The following is a 16,355-nucleotide window of genomic DNA, read 5'->3' as shown; positions in this document are numbered from 1 at the left end:
GTCTCACAGTTCAGTGATATATGACAAATTAGGGAAATGTTCTATATATTGGCACATAGTCGAGTTTTACATAGAAAGGAAGGAGACTTTTTCTTTTAGTATCAATTGGTGGTGTTCAGTTTTCATGCAGAGTTGATTGATTCAGAGGTGTTGGATATGCATAGGCTTGGATATAGCTTACTATTTTGTATTTCAGTTTGTGGATTGTTTTTCTACATAGTGAATTATTTAACTCTCTTTCCAGTTTCTTTTCACTTTGTGCTCCTCCTTCCCTTGGGGGATGCATCCAGTTAGGGAAAGGAGGAAAATCTCATTTAGTGGATTCTTTGTTAGGAGCATTGTTAAAAGTGGGAAGCTTTATTAAATTATTTTTGTACGTTATTCATTTTCCCTTATGATATATTTTCTAGGTTTAAATCTTTTTGTTTACAGTTACTCTTTTTGTTGACCTGTGTTTAGCACTTTAGTCTCCACTTTGTTCCTTCTGTTGGGAATAGCTTGAATGCTAAAATGGAGATAGGAGGGAAGCACATTCATAAACGCATTAGAATCCTTTTGAGGCTGTGCTTTGAAACTCACACAGGTCCTGTTTGTGATAGACGATTTAGTACAGATTTTATTGGCACCTGAATTTGTTTGGTTTTATATATTTGACAATATTTAATGTTAAAACTGAATGACAGTCTTGCTTTAAGATGGGTATTAATATAAGGGAACCCTATTTTATTGATTTTACTCCCAATTTACTTTTATAGAAAGGAAATTTGATGAAAACATTTCTGTCTTATTGTAAGGTATAGTATCAGTCTGAATTTTAGAGGTTTTTTTCCTGCCCCAGAATTGATAGAACTTTGATAAGTATAAAATTTATGTATATTAAAAAAAATCATCATCATGAGTAAGTGTTTAGTACATTTTCATTGAAGTGAGCAAATACATTTTATAGCTCAGAATAAAGATGCGATATATTCTAAATTGCACTGAAATAAAAATACATGACAAAACAGCTAAGTTATTTTTATTTTTTTTTTTTTCCTTTGTGATAGAACAAGTAAGAAGTTTGCGACAAAGCACTATTGCCAAGCGTTCAAATGCAGCACCTTTAAATAGCACAAAAAAAGCATCTGGGAAGACTGTATCTGCCCCTAAAGCAGGGGTGAAACAACCAGAAAGGTGTCATTTAAAGGAAGAAGTTGATTCATCACCAAAACCTGAGCACCATAAAGAGAGCAGGAGGAGCAGCCGACATAGTGCACAAACCGAAGTAGCAGTGTCGTCTTGTCTAGAAATGAAAGATGAAGCTGGATTAGATTCTGAGCACAAGTGTAATAATCAGGGAGGAGCAAATGTGCCATCTCATGAGTTAAATTGTCCACTCCTTTCAGAGACTTGTGTTACTATTGAAGAAAAGAAAAATGAAGCTCTGATGGAATGTAAAACTACGACTGTTAGTAGCCCATTGTTTAAGTTTTCAGATAAAGAAGAACATGAACAGAATGATTCCATTTCAAGTAAAATGGATGAGACTGTTGTTGAAGAAATGAAGGCAAAGGGAGATGGTGAACAAGAATCAGAGGAGACAGTAAAATTACCCCCTGAAGATGACCACATTATTGAGGAACCTGTGTCTTCTGCTGCTTTTTCTGGTGATGCTGCTTGTGCAAACCCAAATAAGACAGAAAACAGCCTTGTAGGTTTGTCTAGTGCTGTGGATGAAGTACATGAGTGTAATTTGGAATTGAAGAATACTGTGGAAGTTGCTGACAAAGCTAAGAACTCCCTTCATGGAAATGAAATAGAACCATTGAGTTATTACAAAGACACAGAGTCTAATGATCAGCAGTTGGAGGGCACTGAATTTAATAAATCAAACTTAGAGGTGGTTAATACTAGTGCTTTTGAATCAGAAAGTAGTATTTTAGATAATGCTATTTGTGATGCACCTGACCAGAATTCAAACCAGTTGAATATTGTTGGAAGTATTAAAATGGAGTCTCCTGAGACAAGCCTTCAGGACGACAGAGACAGCCAGTCAAGCAGTGTTTCTTGCTTAGAGTCAAAAAACGTAAAATCCAAACATACAAAACAGGTAATGCATTCTAAGCAAAACATGACCACAGATACTCAGAAAAAAATTGTTGTAACAAAGCATGAATTAATGCATAACAAAGCTAAAGTCAGTGTCAAAAGTGTGAAGCGAAACGCTGATGAGTCTGAATCTAAGCAGAATTTTCAAAGGCCTGTCAAAGTGAGAAAAAAACAAGTTGATAAGGATTCAAAGATCCAGAGTTGCAGTTCTGGGGTTAAATCTGTGAAAAATCAAGCTCATTCTATATTCAAAAAGACATCACAGGATCAAAATTTAGTTCAGATTTCAAAACCCTTAACTCACTCTTTCAGTGATAAGCCTCATGGTCACCCTGGTTGCACTAAAGAACCTCATCATCCTGCACAAACTGGTCATTTATTGCATTCCAGCCAGAAACAGTGCCACAAGCCCCAGCAGCCCACTCCAGCGGGGAGAACCAATAGTCATATGAAGGAGGAGCTTGAGCATGCAGGTAGTATCGAACATTTTAAGGAAGAGGATAAACTGAAATTTAAAAAAGCCAGAGAAGAACCTACAACCTCGCCAGAGAAGAAGCAGCAGAAGTTTTTCTTTGGATGAGCCACCATTGTTCATTCCAGACAACATAGCTACCATAAAAAGGGAAGGCTCAGATCATAGCTCTTCATTTGAAAGCAAATATATGTGGACTCCCAGCAAGCAGTGTGGGTTTTGCAAAAAACCGCATGGCAACAGGTGTGTGTGTGTGTGTATGTGTGATGTGTACATTGAAGACAAATTGCTTTCTTTAGGGTGGTGTTAGTGTGAGAACTTTTTATAGAAAGAGATTATTTAGCATGCGAAGACTTTTGCAGAAACAAAAACCCCTCATCAGTCCTGGATAAGTGATAGAAAGATGGAGCCACTAAATTTACAGATACATCATCCTAGAACATTTTAAAACACCATGGTCTGACCAGCAGCTGGCATATATGGAAATGTTTTGTCATTGTAACCAGTTAGAGAGTGTAATTTAGTCATTGCATCTTTAAAAAAAAAAATAATCAGAAAATTGTTACAGTGCTTTTGGTCTGTAAGTTAAATAATAATTTGTTTGGCTTAAGAACTAGTAATAAAGTGTGAAGGTCATAATGAAAATTCTCTATATATATTTTTTTAAATGAAGCACACCTATTGTCACTTAATACCACTACTTCATAACTATCAAACTTGACCTTAGAATGAAATTTGATAGCTAAAACAACTGTTAAATTACCCAGGTGGATTTTGTATGTAACATGGGATGGGGTAAAACATGTATTTCATTTCTGATTGTTTTAGTGATTTGAATTTCTTGTGATTTCTGATCTTTTAAAAAGATTTCATAGTACTGCCCTTCAGCACTTACCTAAGGATTCAGTGTTTTATAGTTTTATGATACTGCTACCTTCTCTGCCCCCCATGTGTTTTTTATTTGCTAACTTTTTAAGAAAAGGCGAACAAGAGTTGAAGTGGAGTTTCCAGCTACAAGATTATCCTGTTCAAGTGTTCAGATTGCTGTTGGAACTTCTATCAACATTGATATGATAAAAGAACGTTGTAGCTTGCACATTGTAGTATTATCTTTACTCATGAAAGTAAATGTTAGAATGACTTCCCAGCATAATTAGATTACATAAAAATCAAACTCTTTAGGGAGGGACAGTATAGTACAGTGTGGTGTAATATATTATTTTGGTGTGAAAGGTGGTGGTTGGGAGTTCTTGAGGCTATTCTGTAAAAAATTACTTTTATGTCAAAGGATTTCTTCATTTGTGATTCAGTCCATGGCCTGTTTTTAGTGTCAGTGGCTACTTTTTTAACAGCATATTCCAGTTTTAAAAAACTGACTTGTTTGAATATAGTGCTACATTTGCTCTCACTTTTGTGGTCTTTAGAAAGCTTTTTTGTTTAAAACACTTTACTCAGATACTCTAAGTGGGCCTGCTAATTTTCAGGCCTGTAAAAATTAAGGACTGGATGGTCCTTATAAGTGATCCTTTAAACGAGTCCCCCCCTTTTTTTTTTTTCGCCAGAATCTTCTAAAAATCACACTGACATGGTCAGAGTAATGAAATAGCCTTAAACTGAATGAGTTTCTAAAATGAAACTTTGGTCTAGAGTTGGAAGCCATGTTAAGTACGTCATAAGGTAGCTTTTTTGGAGATAAACGTGATGGCCTGGTCTCAGGAGTTTGCCCAGGCTTTTTAATGATTATCACTTCACTAACATCAGCAGATGTCTTCCTAAAATGAAGATTAAGTGTTAAGTTCCATTGTTTTTTTACCTGATGCCACCTTTTGGATCTACTGCATAAAACCTACAGTTTAGTTTCTTTGCCCCAGTCTAGAACATGACTTAAAATATTAGATGTGTAGGGATCTTAAGTTTACCCTGTGTAATTGATACGAATAATATATAATAACATTGGAAACACTCAATTTTGGAAGCAACATTTCACATTGAAAAATTACTTCAATTTTGTGAATAAAGAAGCCTAAGTGATTGTTTTTTTCTTTAAATATTGACTAGCCTTTGTCCTTCTTTGATGCATTCTGCTTGTATACACTGAGTTTATTTAAAAGGTGAACCTGTTATGCAGCATGTAATTTTCCTAGATTAATCTATGTGTAAGAATATGAATTTATTAGGAAGGACATATCTGGAAATAATTTTCATCCATTTCTTCGATCTCATGCACTAGCTACACTGAAAGCTATTTGTTGATGTGGCCTTTTTTTTTTTTTTTTTTTAGCACTTTTGACAAATTTACTACTGTAAAACTTTTATAACTCTTCAACATTTTACATGTGTTGCAACTGAGGTTAGCTTCCTGAATGTTCTTCCAGTTGGAAATTATATTTTTAAATAAGGATTTGTTTGTGGCATGGCCAAATGTAGTATTTGACCATAAGCAGCTTCTGCACATACCCTAAAGACTGGGTATTGACTGTCTCATATGCACATTGTGCTTCCACTTATTTTCCTGATTCAGCCCTTACAGCAAAGGTATATTCATTATTTTAAAAATCAGACTATTTAATGCTCTTTTTAAGTGGCCTTTGAACCTCTTTTAAACACACGCCAGTTGGCATTTTGGAAGGAGGAAGTCTTAGTCTTCATATTACCTGCTTCGTAGTTTCTAGTGCTTCCCTACCTTTCCAGGTGACTTTTGTATCTTTAGTTTATATTACACTTACTTGCCTAGTTGTAGAAGGTTTGTTTATTGGATGAAATTTAAAAACAAAAATATTTCCTTAGCATAATGGAGCTTTAATACTCAAAGAAGAAGCCTTCTTCTGAGAAGGGAATTTTCTCTTAGAGTAAGTGATTCTGGTTTTTCTTAAAAGTTTAAATTTAATCTCTGCAGATTGGATTGTTAGTGACAAAATAATGATGTAATATTTCCGTGAAATAGAATCATTTTATCTTAGTATATACACTTTTATAGTAACATAGTCTAGATTGTTACTTAGAGGAAGCACTTTGTAGAACTTGAGGGCCCGTTGTTAGTGAATTTGTGACATGAATTTGCGAAGAACAGAAGTTCATAGTGTTGCCTCTGGCTTACTTTGAAGAAACTTGAAAACTTTCTAAGAATACATTTTGGGTTATGCCAAAAATATTAGAATTATGATTAAATTTTAAATCAGGTTTAAATTATAGTAGGATTTTAAGTTTTGTGATGAACAGGTTTAAATTATAGTAGGATTTTAAGTTTTGTGATGAACAGGTTTAAATTATAGTAGGATTTTAAGTTTTGTGATGAACATATCACAGTAGGAGAACACACCAAAAATATTTCTGAACTTTTCTGTTTATTTTGGTCCAATTAATTGATCCAGAGCTAAACTCGACACTTTAATTATCTTAGTGAAATATTTAACCTCCAGGTTATAGTCTTTTCCATAGATTTTTGCATATTGGTAGGCAAAATTTCAAGGACAGAGCAGAAAATTGGGAGAGTAATTATGTTAGCTGTTTGATCCATACTCCACCTCTTTTTTAATCCATGTGGAAAGAATAATAGAAAAAGGGAAGACAGTATATATGGTATATGAAGCTTGTAGTACTGCTGTAGTATACATTTTTAGGTGACCAGTTTCACTTTCAAGTGAATCAGTTACATTTTCCCCTAGAACGTGTGGACATTATATTTTATCAAGTCTTGTTTTGATTTCTCAGAATTTTATTTAAGTGCACTTTTTTTTTCTTTTTTTAAGGAAAACTAAACCTATGATACATCTGTCAATGGCACTGGAGTTTTGAAATTTGCTTTTTAGAGCTTCTCAAGTTTGAGGAGACATTGCCATAGTAAACTTGGGTCATTGTGATATAATTAATACATTTCACATAATAAAATATCTCCCTGATTAAAGATTTGAAATTTCTTAATATGTGCTTTATGATGATACTTATATTTGGATTTGGGGCAAAAGCATAGCTATGGTCATAGTGTAGATTTTTAAGTAGTCATATTGAGCTATTCCAGGCTTGTTTTGAAGAAACTTGAAAACACATTAGCTTTCTTTCAGTATTTCAAAAGCATAGTTCTTTTCAAGAAATAGCAGTTCTTACAAGTTTGTAACCTGAAATAGGAAAGCTTTTTAAGTATTTGTATTTTTCAAATTTTGTATTTTTTTGTTGGCTGGAAGATCTGTATCACTGACTCATGGACCCATCTAAAATCTTCCAAACTGAGAGAAACCATTTCTGTTTTGCAAATACCACATTGATGGAAAATTTTCTTACTAAGCCTATGAATACAGAAATAATTCTCTATTTTTTTGTTCTTACTTAAGGTGTGATTTTTTTTCAATGTTTTTTTTTTTTCCCCCTCAAATGAACTGTTGAGGAAATGACAACTTACCTGAAAAAGCTAGCACAAGCATTACCAGTTAGGGTAAAGAATGGTAAATTACAGACGTGAAGAAGTCAAGTTTCCTCAGTGCGTAGCAGTGTTGGTCCACAATAAAAAGTCACTGGAGGAAGAAGGGTGGAGTGTGCTGCTGTTAGGGAATGAGGTATTTGGCATTACTTTCTCAAGACATCCTATAAGGATTGAAACTCAAATGTCCTGGTTTTTCTAGTTCCTACAAAAACAGGACCTCTGGTATATTTAGAGAGAGTTGGTCGTATCACCCACCCAGTGTATTACCTTTAACATCTTCCTGTTGGACCACGGGTTTTTAAAAGGAGTTTTGTCACTGTTGGTGGTGCCACTATTCTTATCAAAATCAGCACAAAGTCTTTAAATCATTAATATACTTAAATCCTTCAAAATCTTTAAAACATATGAATTACTAACCTGAAGAAGAAAAAAGGAAAATGTTAAACATAAGTTATCTTTGTCATTTTCCTAACAATGGGCTGAAAAGTATGTAAAAAAAGATAATTTATCCCCCAAATTGCTGTTTATATATCTGTTTTCCTGTAAATTCAAAAGTAATTTCAGGTATTTTTCCTAAGTTAGAAAAACTTTTAGAGTCATATGTCCTTGGGCTTTTTCATTTGTTACTGAAATTATTTCTTAGATAAAATGCAGTAGAGGGGAAAATGTTTGTAAGGGGGCTGTTTGGAAATTATAAACACCCTGAATAATAGTATCCCCATGTTAAGATACAACATTAATCTTTATTTGGGAAAACAAATTTATTATCTAAAGCACAAAGTCGAGCAGTCAGGAAGCCCACATTCGAAAGTATAAGATTCTTCAGCTAAATCTGTTAACACCATGAACCACAATATTTTGAGCTCAAAGAATAGTTAAGGTAGTTGATAAAAAATATGAGAGGCTAGTGTTAGTTTTTGAGTTGCATTTTTTTTTGCATCTGGTTTTTCTTTTTGTCATTTAAAATGATTCGTTGGATAAATGACTCTCTAATTTTATGTATGATTTCAGGTCTATGTGGTAAATGTAATTGTGACTTTGATGGGTTGTCTATGGTCAGATTATCACAGGTCTTACCACCCTTCTCAGTGGAAAAGTGCTGTTACTCTGTACTTTGTTGTTCTATGCAGTATACTGACAAAGTCCTCTTGTCCTCTGTTTTCATCCTTATGTTTTTTCCCTGAGTATTTTCTTATTTATGCTAGATAGAGGGGAGATATTTGACTTAAGTTCCATTTCCAAAGAATATTCTTTTCTTTAAAAACATTCTCCATGTTGAACTAATAGAATGGATAAAGTTAGAAAACCTGCAAAATAGCAAAAATACTGAAAATTCAATTTAGACTCAGCATTGGTTTTTAAGAAAATGTATTAAATCAGTTTTTTTCTTTCTTCCAGGTTTATGGTTGGCTGTGGGAGATGCGACGACTGGTTTCATGGCGATTGTGTTGGGTTAAGTCTTTCTCAAGCACAACAAATGGGAGAGGAAGACAAAGAATATGTATGTGTGAAATGTTGTGCTGAAGAAGATAAAAAGACTGAAATAGTAGATCCAGATATTTTGGGAAACCCGGCTAAAGCTGAAGTCCATAGTGAAGATAAAGCAATGGAATACGAAAAGCTTGGCTTATCAAAGCACAGTATAACAAATGACAAAACCAAATATATAGATGACACAGTGAAGCACAAGGTCAAAATTTTAAAACGGGTGAGATGCTCATTAATGCATTCTTTTTAAGCTCATTGTTTTGTCTTTTAGTTGAGTTGTCTCCATTTTGTCTAAAAAGACACTGTAAAACATTAACATTCTAAATGTTTTGAGAAACCCCCCAGTCTCTTTACTAGGATACTGCTATATACTATCAATTAGTATATATTTAGGGGAATTTCAAAATCTTAACTTTTAAAAAAAAAGTTTCTTTAGTTTTATTATTTTGGTAGGGAGGTAATTAGATTTGTTTATTTATGTTTGGAAGGAGTACTGGGGATTGAACCTAGGACCTTGTGCATGCTAAGCTATACTTTCCTCCCAGAATTTTTACATTTTAATGGCAAAAAAAATAGTTTAGGTTTTATTGACCTCACTTGAAATTAAAAATTATTGCTCTAAAGTCTGGGGAAGTACTAATGAACTTAATAAAAAGCCCCTGCCCTCATGGCTCTTAAATATAAATAGGAAAAGACAGATAATAAGTAGTTACTGTATCGGAAAAGAAACTGAGGTTAGTCTGATTTTGTAAATACATGAGCCATGCAAGTGATAACTGCTTCCTTTTCTTTTTGATGGTGGTGAAACTTATTTGGACTAGTTTGATTTTAGCTTACGGAATTTGCTTTTTAAATACCACTCCTTACCCCTGGATTTTATGTTGAACCACTTGTTGTGTTCCTGTTGTGTGCCAGGCATGGTGCCAGACTTGAGTATTTAACACCGAACGAAATGTGTTCCTGCTTTCAAGTATCTAGTTGTAGAGAATGAACAAGGAAATAAAAAATGAGAGGATTCCCAGTCTAGAGAAAATCAGTTTTTTATACATACTCTGTCTTCTTAAAACCTGTGGTTATATTTCTGTACACATTGTTCTTCTCACTAGTATGACGGGATTAATTATTCTCAAGAGTCTCAGAGAATTCTGATTTCGTTTGTAGTTATTTGTGGGTTATAACTGGACATGAGTAGTAGGTATCCTAATGGTTTGTTCTAACTTATGGGAGTTAAAATTGCCAATAGGTACTCTGAAAATTTGATACTTTTGTATATAGGTAAATGTGACTTTGTTTTTCACTATTTTCTGGAACAAATTTAGATAACTTATTTCTCCACAATCACCCCCCCCCCTTTTTTTTTTCCATATCCACAGCCAACTAAGAGAACTCTTATTTTCTTTCTAATACTGCTCCTGGGAATATGATATCAGTGTTTTTAAATTCCCCTTTACAGGCTGTTTTGGCTTCTGCAGAAAATAGGTGCTAACAGATGGATTTTGGATGGATAATTGAGAGTTAGTTTTGTATATCTTCAAAAAACAATTATTGGGCTAAAGAATGGAATATGTTTGATATCTTAATAGGTTGTAATATTAATTAGGTTTAATTTTTTTCATCTACATACTCTTGAGGCTTGCTTTATATTTAAAGGTAGTTTAGTAGTTTTCACTGTATTGAATTAAATACTATTTTTTCCAGGATGCTGGTGAAGGCAAAAACTTATCAGACTGTAGGGACAGTGAAATCAAAAAATGGCAACTAGCTCCTCTTCGAAAGATGGGACAACCAGTTTTACCTCGGAGATCCTCAGAAGAAAAAAGTGAAAAAATACCCAAAGAGTCTACAAATGTTACTTTTGAAAAAGCTTCAAAATCAGGTAGTAAGAATAATAGAAATTGTTATATACTAATGCATATGTATTTTACTTCATATACTATCAATTAGTATATCTAGGGAAATTTAAACATTTTAACATTTTAATGGCAATAAAAATAGTTTAGGTTATTGACCTTACTTGAAATTAAAAATTATTGCTCTAAATTCTGGGGAAGTACTAATGAACTGCCACTGCCCTCATGGCACTTAAAAATACTAATAGGAAAAGACAGATAATAAGTAGACAAATAAGAAAATGGTATGCTGTTTTAGAGAATTTAGGCACTATGGAGTAAAAGCTGAGTAATGGGATAGAGAGTCAAGGTCAGGGAGAGTGGTGGGAGTTTGTTCCAGAGTGAATGGAGTTGGTAACTTGAGGTGGGATCTGAAGGCATGCAGAGTTGTTTTGGAGGGAGGAATACATAGTGGGCATAGCCAGTCTGAAGGCTTCGAGGTAGAAACAGTCTCTGCATTTGGGGAGCAAGAAAGTTAGTATGGAATGATTAGAATGTAATACATGACGGTTAGAATGGTGATGAAAATGAGTTTAGAGAAAATTATGTAGAAACTTTGCAGCCCATGACAAGACTTCATATTTTCTTCTGAATATAATGGGAAACCTTTAGAGGAGTTTTTACAAGGTAATGATGGGTCAGTCTGGTTTCCTGTAGAGATTGGACTGTAGGGGTTAGGAGAACAGGAGCCGGCTAGGCTCCTAGGAGCCAGCTAGGAGCCTAGAGCAGCAGCCTAGGAAAGACATAGTAGTAGCTGGGAGCAGAGGTGCAGTGAGGGTAGTGCGAAGCGATCAGATTCAGATATACTTTATAATAGACATGGCAGAACTTGCATTTGGAGTAAATACAGGTAGAAGAAGGAGAGTCTCAACATACGGTTAGATCAGTGTTGGTACTATTTGCAGAGATGGGAAAGAGAAAATGATTTGGGGAGGAAAATTGAAAATTTATGTTTTGGGTGTTTTAACTTTGAGATGCCTATTAGAGATCCAGGTGGAGATGTTTTGAGTAAACCTTTGGCTGATGAGTCTGGAGCTTAGAGAAGACTTTGGGCAATGGTATATAAATTTGGGATTTATCAGTGTGTAGTTGTTATTTTAAATCATGGACTTAGGTATAAACAGCTGCAGAGAGAATTTGATAATAAAGAGGCAGAAGCAGGGCCCTTGGGGATGCATCCACATTTAGATCTTAGGAAGAAGAGAGGAGCCAGCCTACGAGATGGCCTTTGGGGTAAGAGAACTAAAAGACCATAGTGGCCTGGAAGCCAGGTGAAGTTATGAGGAGGGAATGATCAGTTGTGGCACATGCTGCCTAGATGTCTAATAAGATGAACCCAGATTATTAAATATGTCATTTAGTGAAATGGAGATCATTGGTGACCATTGATTTTGGAGCAGTGGGGACAAAAGCCAATCAATTGTAGTGACTTATGGAAGAATGGAAGATAAGGAACTGGTGATAGTGATTATGGATAGCTCTCAAGGAATTTGGCTGTTAAAGGGAACAGAAGTGGTGTGGTGGCTAGTGGAAGATGTGAGGTCTGGATTTCTTCTTAAGGAAATACTACAGCATGTTTGTTAAGAATAATGGGAATGATCCAGTAGAGAGAGAATGTGATGATGTAGGAGACAAAGTAATAGTTGAGGCTCAGAATCCATGAAGAGATCAGAGGGAATGGGATTCACCTGGAGGGGCTGGTCATAGGCGAGGACAGCTCGTCCATTGTAACAGCAGGGAAAGCTGTGCTAGGAGGGGATAGGTGAGCTAGGTTAGTAGATTTGGTGACAGGAGGATGTGATAGCTGACGTTGTTTTTATTTCCTGAGTGAAATAGGAAGTGAGAAAATCAAATGAGGTTGAAGTTGAAGAAAGGAGGTTTTGTTGGTTTGAGAAGAAAGGAGAAAAAGTGTAAAACAGATGTTTTAGAACGTGGGAAAGCGAATTTACTAGGACAGTTTAATAGGATTAGGGCAGCAGATTGAGCTGACTACTTAAGATCTGTGATTATAAATTTAAAGTGAGATCTGTCAGCACTACTGCTTATTTCCTCCAGTTACCCTCAGCTCTTTGCAGGCTTCTTGAGTGAAGGAAAAAAGTTGGCTTTCACCATGGTTGTGGTTTTTGCCAACGCAGATGTTTAAAGGAGAGGGAATAAAGATGTTAAGTCTGCAAGGGAATGGTGAGTGTTGGACCATCTGATGAAAGCCGGTTATTTGGGAAAGTGAGGACATGGGATGGTAAAAATGATAGATTTAAGAATTGCTGGAATGAAAAGCCTGTAGAATAATAAGCTGGTTTGTGGGATGTTTGACATTGAGTTTCTGAAGATGTGCATGAATTAGTAATGATGGAATGAAAAATCATTTGAAAAGCTTAATATTCAAATTAACACAGTCGTTTTAAACCCAAAGGGAATTCATCAGTTTTGTGGCCCTAGTTAAGTCATTACATTATCTGCTCACTTACTAAGTTCAGATCAATTTTTCTAAATAGTTCTTTACAAGTTTATATATATATATAATATATATATATATGAATGATATAGTGTATATATAAAAAGTAGCTCTAAAAAAACCATTATCTAAAATGGAAAAGGGGTATATACATTTTAGAGCTTTAGGACCACTTTTTAGTCACTTAATTTCCAATTAAAATTTATCTTAATTAGAGCTTTTTTCTTATTGAGGTATAATTGACATATAACGTTAGTTTCAGTTGTATAATATAATGTTTCAGTACTTGTGTATATTGCAGAGTGATCCAAGTTTAGTTATCTGTCATCAAACATAGATTAGAATTACAATGTCAGGGATATTTCAGTACGAAATATGGATTCTGATCTCATTTCTAAGTAGTGATTTTTAATCAGTCAACTTGTTATAAACTTACATTGTGCAATAAAAAAGGAAAATACCTTTTGGAAACAATTTAATGAGTTTTGATATTGATTTAAACTAGGTGCTCATGAAAAGCAAGAGATAAAGAAAAAGAAAACTGAAAAGGGGATGCCTACTGCACACCCTCCAGCTGCTGCTGCTTCCAAGCCCTCTGCAGATCAGATCCGACAGAGCGTCAGACATTCTCTCAAAGATATTCTCATGAAAAGGTAACACGCATTGTTATTGTAGAAGATTGAATAATGTATGCTTCACCTATTTGAAAAATAATTGAATTATTCTAATTTTAAGACTTACAGACTCAAATTTGAAGGTACCAGAGGAAAAGGCAGCAAAAGTTGCCACAAAAATTGAAAAAGAGCTTTTCTCTTTTTTTCGGGACACAGATGCTAAATATAAGAACAAATATAGAAGTTTGATGTTCAATCTGAAAGATCCTAAAAACAATGTAAGTATGTTTTGTTCATGTCTGGTTATTTATGTTTCTAACTTTCCTAAATACACAGGGATTTATAATTATAATACAGTAGGTCTGTAATTTGCTTCTTGAAGTGAGACCATGTAATTTTAATAGTCTTTTGCTACTGAACTGAGTTATGAATTCTGCACAGTAGTGACTAGTATTATACAATGTCTATTAAAATATAAAATCCTAAATATGTGTTAACCTGATATAGGTGAATTTTCTTGCCTAAATGTCCCTTGTTTAATCCAGTTTATTAAAAAAAATTCATTCATATGTATTCTTTAAAAACTCGTAACACTATATAATTAATACTTATGATTTAAATCTGAAAATAGAACTACACCCCTTAGGAAAATAATTTTACTTTGGATTAAAAGAACTATTTGAAAATATTTTTATTAATTTAAATATGGCTTTAGTGCTAAATATCTTTTAGCAGTGGAATAAACTTTAATTTGATCCTTAATTTTTTCATGAGATTTCTTATTTGGGACTCAGAGGAAATCTAAAAGCTGTGTGTGTAGATGCAAACTCCTTGCATATTTGCTTATGTGGTATAAGGTTTTCACATAAGTGGTATCAGTTTGTCAGTTTGTGTAATGGAGTTTACTGTAGTGTGTGATAATGAGGTATTTTCTTGAAGTATACTAACAGCTGCTTAAGAAAATTCTAAACTGAACAAACTGCCATCATGGCCCAGGGGATCACGGTGCTTTTTGATCTGAAAGCCTTTCTTCAAGGAAATATTTATTTTCTTTAGGTTTTTTTCTTGTAGTTGGTTCTTTGCTCTGGAGTTACCTCCAAGCCTGTTAGGATTTAATCATATGAAATCTTGAAAATAGGAAAGTCATCACATTCTGTGAAGTTCTTTTATGCAGCCATGGGTTGGCTATTATGACAGAGTGTGTTCCTGGGAAGACTGTGATACAACTTTTGGATAGGTGTCGTAATGACTTCATTGTACATGCTTCTCCATTATGTGTTGATTTTTATACAGAATGTGTGTTTTGCTGCCTTGGTGATAAGTTTCTAGAACACAAGGCTGTCATTTATTCTCTTTGTAGTAGGTAATATGTAAATCATTAAACATTTGTGAATCAGGTTTCAAAATTGCATCTTTATTTATTACAAGTTAGTTTACAGCAGCTCCTCTTTCTGTTTAAAATGTTTTTCTCTCTTCATTTTTAAATCCTTCCAGATATTATTTAAAAAAGTGCTGAAAGGAGAAGTAACCCCTGATCATCTTATAAGAATGAGCCCAGAAGAGCTAGCTTCTAAAGAGTTAGCTGCTTGGAGACGAAGGGAAAACAGACATGTAAGATTATCTGTGAATAGATGTTTGTCTATATCAAAACCTATCTTTTTCAGCCATAGGGAAAAATTATATACACAGAGCACACAGGAACAGACTTTTTGTTTTATGCCTTTTGTTACTGATCCTCCATTAGCCTGTTCTTAAATTCTTTTTTTTCTGATCTCATCTGATTTTTATTACATTTCCTCCAGTTATCAGCTTACAAAATTCTTTTATTTTGTAAATCAGAAGGATAGGAAAATAGATACATCTTTTTTCTTAATCACATTTGTATGTTTCAAAGGCACAGTTTGAAGGTATTATGAATATTGATAATTTGTGGAGCCAGGTTAAGTCAGAATGAAAATTTTATAGATTTATAATCCCTTTTTATTCAGTTCCACTTGCCAAAGGCTTTAAATAAATAATTTTTTGGAAACAAGTTTATTGATGAAATATGACTTTGAAGTGTCATGCATGAATGTCCATATTCACAGAAATATTGTGTTTAATTAAGTAGTGCTGTCCCAGATCTAACTGTTGTCATATATAGTATGTACTGCATTTTTAAAACTGAAAAATTCTGAGAGTCATCAATACCAAGAGTTTTCACTTGGGGGTTGTGAACTTGAAATACTTTTGAAGATGAAATGAGTATGTGGCTTCCAGTTATTATGATAGTGGGAAGCCACGGTACCCACTGTTTTCATTACAGTGGCCTTGAATATTAGCCCTTTATTCTAGAAAACACCAGTTCCTCGTAGTTCATATTAACTCTGTGATTTACCTGACTCTCTTCTCCGTAATACTTTCTTGCATCTTAAGCATTAAGCCTCCATGTTGATCTTCTACCAAATCTAGTTTGAAGCGCAAGAGGCCATAATTTGAAAGATTATACTTACTCAGATATTTCTTCACTTTCATCCTACGTAATTTCACCTCTTTTATCTTGGAAATAGTATCACCATCTCTTCTTTCCCTCCATATCCCAGATATGCACGTGCCTCCTTCTGCTTTGAAACTGTGGCTGCAGGTATCATCTGCAGGGCACACCAGCTTGCTCTTTGGGCTGTGTAATCTGATTTCTTTCCTTAAAGGAAGATTTGCGTTTAACAATGGCAAGATAAACGACTGGACCCATATTTACCTTCCTTAACCTATTCCACTCTCTGCTGTCTTTTACTAGTTCTTTCTGCTCCTGCTTAGTTATTTGCTACGTTTTATTGCTGAGCTTGTTCAGCTGTGACTTGCCACTGTCGCACAGTATGTATGCTCAGTCAGAGGACCACTGATGGGAGGGACTGTGTTTTAATTGTTTGAGTAAACTTCTGATGTTGTGGGG

General features: G+C 34.4%; 1 protein-coding gene across 1 annotated transcript in view; it reads left to right on the top strand.

Annotated features, from left to right (window-relative positions):
• The window catches only part of PHF3 (PHD finger protein 3), a 73,321-nt gene that overhangs the window by 44,606 nt on the left and 12,360 nt on the right, over positions 1–16,355 (top strand). Inside the window, 7 exon segments of the mRNA XM_032484470.1 lie at positions 1,047–2,599; positions 2,601–2,803; positions 8,376–8,685; positions 10,164–10,341; positions 13,315–13,462; positions 13,545–13,701; positions 14,918–15,034. Coding sequence (XP_032340361.1) covers positions 1,047–2,599; positions 2,601–2,803; positions 8,376–8,685; positions 10,164–10,341; positions 13,315–13,462; positions 13,545–13,701; positions 14,918–15,034 — 2,666 coding nt within the window.

The sequence above is a fragment of the Camelus ferus genome, chromosome 8 (assembly GCF_009834535.1).
Source record: "Camelus ferus isolate YT-003-E chromosome 8, BCGSAC_Cfer_1.0, whole genome shotgun sequence".
In the NCBI taxonomy this organism is placed as follows: Eukaryota; Metazoa; Chordata; class Mammalia; order Artiodactyla; family Camelidae; genus Camelus; species Camelus ferus.
The sequence above is the reverse complement of the archived record's forward strand: the minus strand, read 5'-3'. Positions and strand labels throughout refer to the sequence as shown.